Genomic DNA, 9,946 nt, shown 5'->3' on the forward strand with positions numbered 1-9,946 from the left:
TTTCTCTTCACTGCGTTTTACTGACACACTACAGCAGTAGAGTTTCTCTACAGCAGTAGAGTTTCTCTTCACTGCTTTTTACTGACACACTACAGCAGTAGAGTTTCTCTACAGCTGTAGAGTTTCTCTTCACTGCGTTTTACTGACACACTACAGCAGTAGAGTTTCTCTTCACTGCATTTTACTGACACACTACAGCAGTAGAGTTTCTCTACAGCAGTAGAGTTTCTCTTGGAGGGAGGAGGAGGAAACCGACAGGGGTGGATGTAGGGTGGAGTTACTGAATTCACAAATAGGGGCAACTGAAGGGGGGGAAAGGCTGGGTGGGGGTGGGGTGAGGTGAGGTGGGGTGGGGTGGGCATAGGGTGGGGTGGGGGGTACCTGGGTGTCAAAACCACATCAATGACAATTAAACAGAAACACCATGTTAACGTTCTCTATCCAAATGAAGACGGAGAACGCGAGTGCGTGGGCCCGAAGTGCTTCCCCTCCCTCTGTGGCTGTTTGTTTGTTGTCTCCACGGCGACCGCCGGTTGCCACGGAGTTACCGCGACGTTGCTGCAGGTGCTCCTTACTTGGCGTTGGTGGCGCTGTTGAGCAGCTTGCGTGCGGCCTGGGCGATGGCGTCGCGGTCGATGCCGAAGATGCGCAGCAGCTCGCTGGGCTTGCCGCTGCGGGGCACGTGGGACACGGCCAGGCGCCGCACGCTGAAGCCAGACTCGTTCACCACCGCCGAGCACACGGCCTCGCCCAGCCCGCCTGAGGAGACAGACGAGACAGAGCAGTCACAACCAGGGCTGTGCAATAACATCGATACGGCAATATCGCAATACTTTTTTCTGCAATACTGTTTCGATACAATATCGATACGGTATCGTATTTTCCAAGGGGTTATTTTTTCGGGTGGCCATTTTTCCAAAGCAGAAATTTTCCAAGGGGTTATTTTTTGGGTGGCCAATTTTTATACTCTATTGGCGATACCGTATCGATACGGTATCTCTAATTAACCTAATTAACCTAGAGGTTAATTAAGAGAGAGAGAGAGAGAGAGGGAGGGGATGCCAAGGGTTAGGATATTTTTGGGAAGTAACTCAATAGTTTCAGGCGTTTTCTTTTTTGAATAATTTTATTTGGGGAATCTGAATTTGAGTGCTGTTGTCTCTCTGACGGCTCACCTTCATAGTAGTGGTCCTCCACTGTGATGATGCGTCCTCTGGTCGCCCTGGCGTTCTCGATGATGGTCTTGGAGTCCAGGGGCTTGATGGTGAACGGGTCGATCACGCGGATGTTGATTCTCTCTGAGGGAGGAGAGAGGAAAGTATTACTCTAAAGCCAGCAGCAGAGGAAGTGTAGATGCACCTTAGTCCAACTGATGCTCTGTATGTTACTGACACACTGTACAGTAACAAGAGGTCATCATGTCCATCATGTGGTATATACAGTCATCTTTCTTTCTTTCTTTCTTTCTTTCTTTCTTTCTTTCTTTCTTTCTTTCTTCTTCCTACCTTTCTTCAGCTGTTCAGCAGCAGCCAGAGCCTCGTGCAGCGTCACTCCTGCTCCAATCACAGTCACATGGTCATCATTGGTCTTGTACACAACCTGGTTGCATGATGGGAGAACGGACAGATTCTCAAATATAACTTCCCCACTTCCAGATGAATCAAGCAGTTAGTTTTGATGATGATGAAGATGATGATGAGGGATTAAGAAAAGTGTGAAATTAAAGTTTGAAACGCCAGATGAGAAGTATTACAGCATTATCAGGTTAATACTTAAGTTAAGAAGGTTCTGGTCAAGGTGCTCAGATGGACGAGGGACAGTAAAGGGACGAGGGACAGTAAAGGGGCGAGGGACAGTAAAGGGGCGAGGGACAGTAAAGGGACGAGGGACAGTAAAGGGACGAGGGACAGTAAAGGGACGAGGGACAGTAAAGGGACGAGGGACAGTAAAGGGACGAGGGACAGTAAAGGGACGAGGGACAGTAAAGGGGCGAGGGACAGTAAAGGGGCGAGGGACAGTAAAGGGACGAGGGACAGTAAAGGGACGAGGGACAGTAAAGGGACGAGGGACAGTAAAGGGACGAGGGACAGTAAAGGGACGAGGGACAGTAAAGGGATGAGGGACAGTAAAGGGACGAGGGACAGTAAAGGGATGAGGGACAGTAAAGCGATGAGGGACAGTAAAGGGACGAGGGACAGTAAAGGGATGAGGGACAGTAAAGGGACGAGGGACAGTAAAGGGACGAGGGACAGTAAAGGGATGAGGGACAGTAAAGGGACGAGGGACAGTAGCAAAGTGGCTAAAGCTGTTGCAATTCACAAAGATGTCATCTCATCCTGGGAGGTTGCCGGCTCAACTCCGACATGGTGCGCAACCGACCCAACACAGGATGTCATCGTAAGATGGCATGGACCTCCCCCGGCATCATGATGTCATAGCGATGTCATGATGTCGCCGATGACATCATCTCTATGTGCCAAATAGACTGTGATGTCACCGAGCCAATGATGCAGGCCCAGTTCTACGGGGGTGCAAAAGCATGCATTGCACCCTTATTTTAATTGTCTGCATGCTCAGTTGAAAAGTTTTTTTTTTTTTTTTTTATAAATGCTACAGCTGCACACTTACTGTTTAAACTTGAATTATAGTTGTTGTTTTTCTTTGTTCTTTGATGTGATTTTATGGCTTTTTGGCACCTATATGTAACCTTTTAAGGTTGAGATAATTGTATTATCATTATATGGTCCAAATATTTCAGTAAAGCACTTGAAACACTTGAAATATTCTTGCTTGGGTGGTATCATTCTACTTGAAATGATGGTCAAATGCATTATTTTTTAGTAAAATAACATGTCAAATTCGGCCAGGCATCTGCACCCCTTCCTATCTAGGATGCACCCCTAGTCATCTTGTTCTGGAACCGGCCCTGCAATGATGTGGGCTCACGAGCTTCCCGATGACATCCTCAATGATGTCAGATCTCTTCTGCGTCCTGTGTTCTAGCAGACATTGGCGGGGGCAAGCTTTCTTTACCGGGATGGAAACGTGTCTCAAACAGCATTTACATGATGTTAAAAACGACACTATGTGAAGAGGTGTTTCTTACAAACCTTCGCCTGTCCAACATGGAAGTCCTCACTGCTGCTGTAGAGGATGTTGTTCTCTGGGCGGCTCGTTCGGATGAAACACAAACCCTGGAATGAAGAGAAGGAACCGTCTGCATTTTAAAGACTTCATAAAAGTTCATGTGTGTGTGTGTGTGTGTGTGTGTGTGTGTGTGTGTGTGTGTGTGTGTGTGTGTGTGTGTGTGTGTGTGTGTGTGTGTGTGTGTGTAAATCAATGCAGTAGAACTTGAAATACCAAAACTAGCTTTGACTCTGCTGCTCGAGACAGTTTGGTAACGACCACATTTGGATTTAAAATCATTTTCAGTCGCTCTTCAGTCCTTATGTCAACAGCGGTGCGAGACGGTTTGTATGGCTGTGTGTGTGTGTGTGTGTGTGTGTGTGTGTGTGTGTGTGTGTGTGTGTGTGTGTGTGTGTATGTGTGTGTGAAGGTGTGCGTGTGTGCGTACCTTTGTGTTGGCGGCCAGCTCCACAGCCTTCTCAGTGGAGACACCATCGCTGGGGTAGAAGACGGTTGCTGTAGGGATGGCTCTGAACATCGCTAAGTCCTCCAGACCCATCTGAGACGGCCCGTCTTCACCTAGACACACACACACACATGCACATGCACACGCACACACACACAAACAAACAAACACACACACACACACACACACACACACACACACTTGATCTTGATTTCATATGCGTGGTGCGTGGTGTTTGGTTTACCTTCAGCACTGAATTAATTCAGGCTGTGATAGATAGGTGTGTGTGTGTGTGTGTGTGTGTGTGTGTGTGTGTGTGTGTGTGTGTGTGTGTGTGTGTGTGTGTGTGTGTGTGTGTGTGGCCGTGGGGGAAAACGACCACCCATTGATGACCATGACGAGACACCGCCTGGATGTATTGGAGGAGAGAGAGAGAGCCGGACTGACCAATGGAGACGCCGCAGTGGGAGCCGCAAAGGTTGACGTTGCTCTCGGAGATGGCGGCCATGCGGAGCTGGTCGTACGCCCGCGTGAAGAAGGTGGCGAAGGTGCTGGCGAACACCACGTTACGATCCCGCGTGGCACAGCCTATCGCCACGCTCACCTGGAGGAGAGAGAGAGGGAGGAGGAGGAGAGGAGGAGAAGAAGAGAGGAGAAGAGAGGAGAGGAGGAGAGAGGAGAGAAGAGGAGAGGAGGAGAAGAAGAGAGGAGATGAGAGGAGAAGAGAGGAGAGGAGAGGAGGAGAGGGAAGGAGAGGAGGAGAGGAGAGGAGAGGAGAGGAGGGGAGAGGAGAGAGAGGAGAGGAGAGGAGAGGAGGGGAGAGGAGAGGAGGAGAAGAGAGGAGAGGAGAGGAGAGGGGAGAGGAGAGGAGGAGAAGAGAGGAGAGGAGAGGAGAGGAGGGGAGAGGAGAGGAGAGGAGAGGAGAGGAGAGGAGAGGAGAGGAGAGGAGAGGAGGAGAAGAGAGGAGAGGAGAGGAGGAGAAGAGAGGAGATGAGGAGAGAGGAGATTCATCTCACTCTTGAATTATAGATCAACTCCCCTTGTGTTGCTATCAACTTAACTTAACTTAACTTGTATGTTTCGTAGTGCTTAATGTTTTGGAGACTGGCAGCCATATTCCTCTACTCTTGTTGGTTGCTGAGTAAAGGACTAGTTCACTGCTCTTTCTTACCATGTTCTGCTCTGCGATGAAGCACTCCACGTAGCGGTTGGGGTGCTCGTTCTTGAAGAGCTCGGTGAAGGTGGAGTTCTTGGTGTCTCCGTCCAGAGCCACCACATGCTCGTTGGAGCGGCCTAGCTTGGCCAGCGCCATGCCGTACGCCTTCCTGGTAGCAATCTGTTCGCAGATCAGAACAGACAGACAGACAGACAGACAGACAGAACGACAGACAGACAGACAGACAGACAGACAGAGAGACAGACAGACAGACAGACAGACAGACAGACAGACAGACAGACAGACAGACAGACAGACAAACAAACAGACAGACAGACAGACAGAAAGACAGACAGACAGAAAGACAGACAGACAGACAGACAGAAAGACAGACAGACAGACAGAAAGACAGAGAAACAGTCAGACAGTCAACTTGCTACACCGATTCACAATCCACAGGTAATACAGTCAGATTGTTTGTTGATATATTCTAGATACCCCAGCTATCCATAGTAATCTACTTATAAAGTGAACGCCATCAGACTACTATTAACCTGTTTTCTACCCAATTGTACTTTAATTCCCCCTCCTGTCCTGGTTGTTGCTCCACCCCCTCTGCGGATCTGGTGAGAGCCGCGGTAGACGAGCACATACTTCCTCTGATACATGTGCAGCGTCTGGTGAGAGCCGCGGTAGACGAGCACATACTTCCTCTGATACATGTGCAGCGTCGCCAGCAGCTTCTTTTCACTTGACAGCGAGGAGTTTCCCCCCCAGTTCCTCTCGCCCCCGAACAGGCGCACCGACCGACCAGAGGAGGCGCTAGTGCAGCGACCAGGACATATACCCCTAAGTGCCTAGGTAACACAGGGGCTTGAGGTAAAACAAATAAAATAATCAACAATAATCAAGTCCGCACACACCCAGCATCGGGCTCTACGCAGTGCGTGGGCTCTCCTGCACTTGCTAACTGAAGAGTGGATGTACGTGCTCTACTTTTATTTGAGCAGGGGGCTTGAACCTGCAACCCTCATGTTGGGCAGGCAGGGAATCTACCGCTACACTACCCGGGTGCCCCCAGGTTCCACATTTGAGAGTGATCAAATACTTTCAACCCCATAAATCACACAGTGTAAACGAATGATTGGGGACACAGCTTAATGAAGACATCCCAGCTTGGCTGTATGACTTGACTTTCAAACACACCTTGTCTCCAGTTTTGTAGCTGGGTGCGCTTGGCATGCGCATGTTGCGGAGGTTGACGGGCGGGGCGTCGTCGTTGGGCGCGGCCGGGTAGAGGCGCTTGCTGCTGCTGCTGATGCGACTCTGCAGCTCCTTCATCACGCTGTCCGCCATGTCTTTAGGCAGCGGCTTCCCGTGCCAGCCCATCTTATCCTCCGCCGCTGAACACACACACATGGAGGAAGATATTAGACATAAACATTTTTAATAATTTAAATTATTTTTAACACTCTTGTGTGTTACCTGATGGGCACAAACTTGGATTTTTACACACATCTGAAGTCCAAATAAATGCTAATTTGTTTTACGGTGCCATACTATGCCATCAAATACATGGCAAGAAACATATATTAGTCAAGTCAAGTTTATTTGTATAGCCCTAATTCAAAGGCATGTTTCAGAGGGCTTTACAGAGAATGTGTCTAGCTAAGTCTAGCTAAGCACTATCAAAAAACAGGATTGAACAATCTTATGTTATATTAGAGAGAGACAAGGGGGAGAGAGAAGGGAGAGAACGGGGGGAGAAGGGAGAGAGGGTGGGGGAAACGTGTTCAAACAAATTGTCTTGATACATAGGCTACATGAAGTCATGATTTGCAGAAGGATGCTACAGATATTTGTGCCACAATTGAGTCAAAAGGAAGCTGTAGCTACTAGCTACTAGCTAGTAGCTAGTTGTACTAGCTAGTAGCTATACTAGCTAGTAGCTACTAGCTACTAGCTACTAGCTAGTTGTACTAGCTAGTAGCTACTAGATAGTAGCTATACTAGCTAGTAGCTACTAGCTAGCACTATTAGCTAAATGGATCAAAGATGAGGTGTTTCATGCTAAACTGATAAACATGATGTTTACTAGAAGGGACGTTGGATGAAAGCGCTGACTCGCTGGAAACATAATGATACCAAATTCCTCTGTCTTTGTAGCTCTCTACTGATCCATACTGCAGGGTCATGCAAACACACACACACACACACACACACACACACACACAGAACAAACCATGTGCAGCTGCCACCCTCATAACAAGCTGCCACTTCATTGGACGACAATAAACTCATCTAAAGGTCAAAGGTTATAATAAGCAAGAGGCCATAGGCTTATAACAACACGCGCATTTCTGACTTTCTGAGGCACTCTTCTATATGCAAAGACATGCGACTCTCTCAAACACACGCATGCACACACAACGCACGCATGCACACACAGACACACACACACACACACACACACACGCAACGCACACACCTCTTACTCTTACACGCAATGCACACACACACACGCACACACACACACACACACATGCACACGCAACGCACACACCTCTTACTCTTAAAACAACTGTCTCTTTAGTCTCTTTGTTATCTTGACCCCTTAGCTCAAAGAAAAATAACATGTTTTCCCTCCTCTCTCTCTCTCTCGCTCTCTTTCTTTCTGTCTTTCTTTCTTTCTCTCTCCATCTATCCCCCCCCCCCCCCCCACACACACACACACACGTGTGTGTGCACACTCCCCCTGCCCTCATCACATCAGAGCACAATGGTGTGTAGCTGCTGTGTATCCTACACATTCTGAGGCTTTACTGAGCAGCAGCAGCTAAAGCAATAAGGCACTGGCAGGATTACAGGAGGGCGGCGGTGCCTCTCGCCCTGCAGCGACGCCCGGGCGGTTCAGCACGCCCGACACGCCCGTCATGCCCGCCCGACACACCCGAGCTGGAGCAGCGTGTGGTTTGAGCTGGAGCAGCGTGTGGTTTGAGCTGGAGCAGCGTGTGGTTTGAGCTGGAGCAGCGTGTGGTTTGAGCTGGAGCAGCGTGTGGTTTGAGCTGGAGCAGCGTGTGGTTTGAGCTGGAGCAGCGTGTGGTTTGAGCTGGAGCAGCGTGTGGTTTGAGCTGGAGCAGCGTGTGGTTTGAGCTGGAGCAGCGTGTGGTTTGAGCTGGAGCAGCGTGTGGTTTGAGCTGGAGCAGCGTGTGGTTTGAGCTGTGAGCTGGAGCAGCGTGTGGTTTGAGCTGGAGCAGCGTGTGCTGCTGGATCATCGTACCCGGGATGCCTTTGCCCTTGATGGTCTTGGCGATGATGGCGAGCGGCTGGCGGCGCGGCTGACTCAGCACCTTACACAGCTCCTCCACGCTGTGGCCGTCCACCATGACAGCATGCCAGCTAGCAAGACACAGAACATCCTCCTTCAAACACACAATCCTACACTTCAACCGTTTCAAAATGCTGACATGAAACAATGCTAACACTTTACAATAAGGTACACACAATTTACAGTCGTTACGAGGGAACTAACGAGGAACTAATTAGTTAATGATGAGTTAAAGTCAAGTCAAGTCGAGTCCGGTTTATTTGTATAGCCCTAATTCACAAGCATGTCTCAGAGGGCTTCACAGAAAATATGTCTAGCTAATTCTAGTTGACACAACAGTAGCAATTACAGTAGTAATAATAACACATTGAACAATCATATGATAGAGACATATAGAAAATATAGAAATATAGAATCGAATGGGTGCCATGCTTTAGGGTAGAATGGGTGCCATGCTTTAGAATAGTGGGGGAGGAGAACAGGAAAGGGAGGAGGTGGGGAGGGAGCAGGGGGAATGTGAGAGAGGAGAGAGCAGGGAAGGGGAGGAGGTAAGTCATTTTCTAAGTATAGTAATCATTAGTTAATGATTAGTTGGTCAGTTCCTGAGTAGAGTAGTTCCTTAGTTCATCATTACTTCATTATTACCTGTCCATTAGTTACTCTTTTTGTGTACCCTAATGTAAAGTGGTGCATCATACAGAGTAGTTCATGAGATACAGAAGACATATACATAACGCACGGACACACGCGCACACACGCACACACACACAGTCCCCGACCCGACTCACCCGAAGGCCTCACAGCGGCGCTGGTACTTCTCCACGTGGTGCTGCAGCGGTGCCGGGTCGCTCTGGCCCAGTCGGTTGATGTCCAGCACCGCCACCAGGTTGTCCAGCTGGTAGTACGAGGCGAAGGCCATGGCCTCCCACACAGAGCCCTCCGACAGCTCCCCGTCACCCAGCAGGCAGAACACCTGGTAGCTACACACACACACACACACACACACACACACACACACACACACACACACACACAGCTAGGCTAAATCTCGTGCGCACATCCCGTGCTGAAGTGGATGGACACACACAGTCACTTATAGAAGTGGCTGCACCACTTAAAAATACCAAACATTTGCTGGTTATTTTCTTTGTTTCATATCATTATAAAATATGCTTAGTTTTTTTTGTTTGTTGCTTGGTTGTTTTACAGCTCTTTTAAGAGTAAATTTCAATCATTACAAAAGTATTGAGTGTATCTGACGATGAGGATGATATCGGAGTTGCAGTGTTGCCATAGTTGTTGGTTTCCTCAGGTGTTTGGAAAAGGATCTGAACAAGAGACACACTGATATGGTACCACGTACTACCACCGCCTGTTGTCTCTGACACCGCCTGTTGTCTCTGACACCGCTATAAGAGGTCCTTTTCCATACCACCCTGTCTTCCCTCTCAACACCCCGCCCCCTCCATCCTCTGTCCCCTCCACACACACACACACACACACACACACACACACACACACACACACACACACACACACACACACACACACACACACACACACACACACACACACACACACAGACACACACACACACACACACACACACACACACGCTCCCGTGCGTGGCGTAACGACTCCTGACAGCTTTCCAGTCAAATACACACGTTCTGATGAAAGCTGGAAGACACATTACAGCCGCATTCCAACTCTCAAAGACAAGACACACACAGCAGAGAGGAAGAGAGGAATTCCACAGACAATGAGAGAGAGAGAGAGAGAGAGAGAGAGAGAGAGAGAGAGTGGAGACAGAGGTGGAGAGTGATGGAGAGAGGGAGAGAGAGGGATGGAGAGAGAGAGAGGGAGAGAG

The 9,946-nt window shown here is 48.9% G+C and overlaps 2 protein-coding genes across 2 annotated transcripts in view; both read right to left on the reverse strand.

Annotated features, from left to right (window-relative positions):
* LOC310794544 (NLR family CARD domain-containing protein 3-like) overlaps positions 1 to 9,946 on the reverse strand; it is a gene marked incomplete at its 5' end in the record, with an annotated part of 243,770 nt that overhangs the window by 45,642 nt on the left and 188,182 nt on the right. The gene's annotated exons all lie outside the window — the stretch shown is intronic.
* Positions 302 to 9,946, reverse strand: part of LOC310795162 (transketolase-like) — a 13,692-nt gene continuing 4,047 nt past the window's right edge. Inside the window, exons 5-14 of the mRNA XM_083657210.1 lie at positions 8,865 to 9,056; positions 8,029 to 8,147; positions 5,955 to 6,151; positions 4,764 to 4,928; positions 4,040 to 4,196; positions 3,575 to 3,705; positions 3,111 to 3,194; positions 1,506 to 1,599; positions 1,176 to 1,298; positions 302 to 759 (exon numbers count right to left, since the gene is read on the reverse strand). Of these exons, the coding sequence (XP_083513336.1) occupies positions 572 to 759; positions 1,176 to 1,298; positions 1,506 to 1,599; positions 3,111 to 3,194; positions 3,575 to 3,705; positions 4,040 to 4,196; positions 4,764 to 4,928; positions 5,955 to 6,151; positions 8,029 to 8,147; positions 8,865 to 9,056 (1,450 nt within the window). The 3' untranslated portion in view covers positions 302 to 571. The remainder of the gene's footprint in view (positions 760 to 1,175; positions 1,299 to 1,505; positions 1,600 to 3,110; positions 3,195 to 3,574; positions 3,706 to 4,039; positions 4,197 to 4,763; positions 4,929 to 5,954; positions 6,152 to 8,028; positions 8,148 to 8,864; positions 9,057 to 9,946) is intronic.

This window comes from Poromitra crassiceps (genome assembly GCF_964638095.1).
Source record: "Poromitra crassiceps genome assembly, chromosome: 20".
NCBI lineage: Eukaryota > Metazoa > Chordata > Actinopteri > Beryciformes > Melamphaidae > Poromitra > Poromitra crassiceps.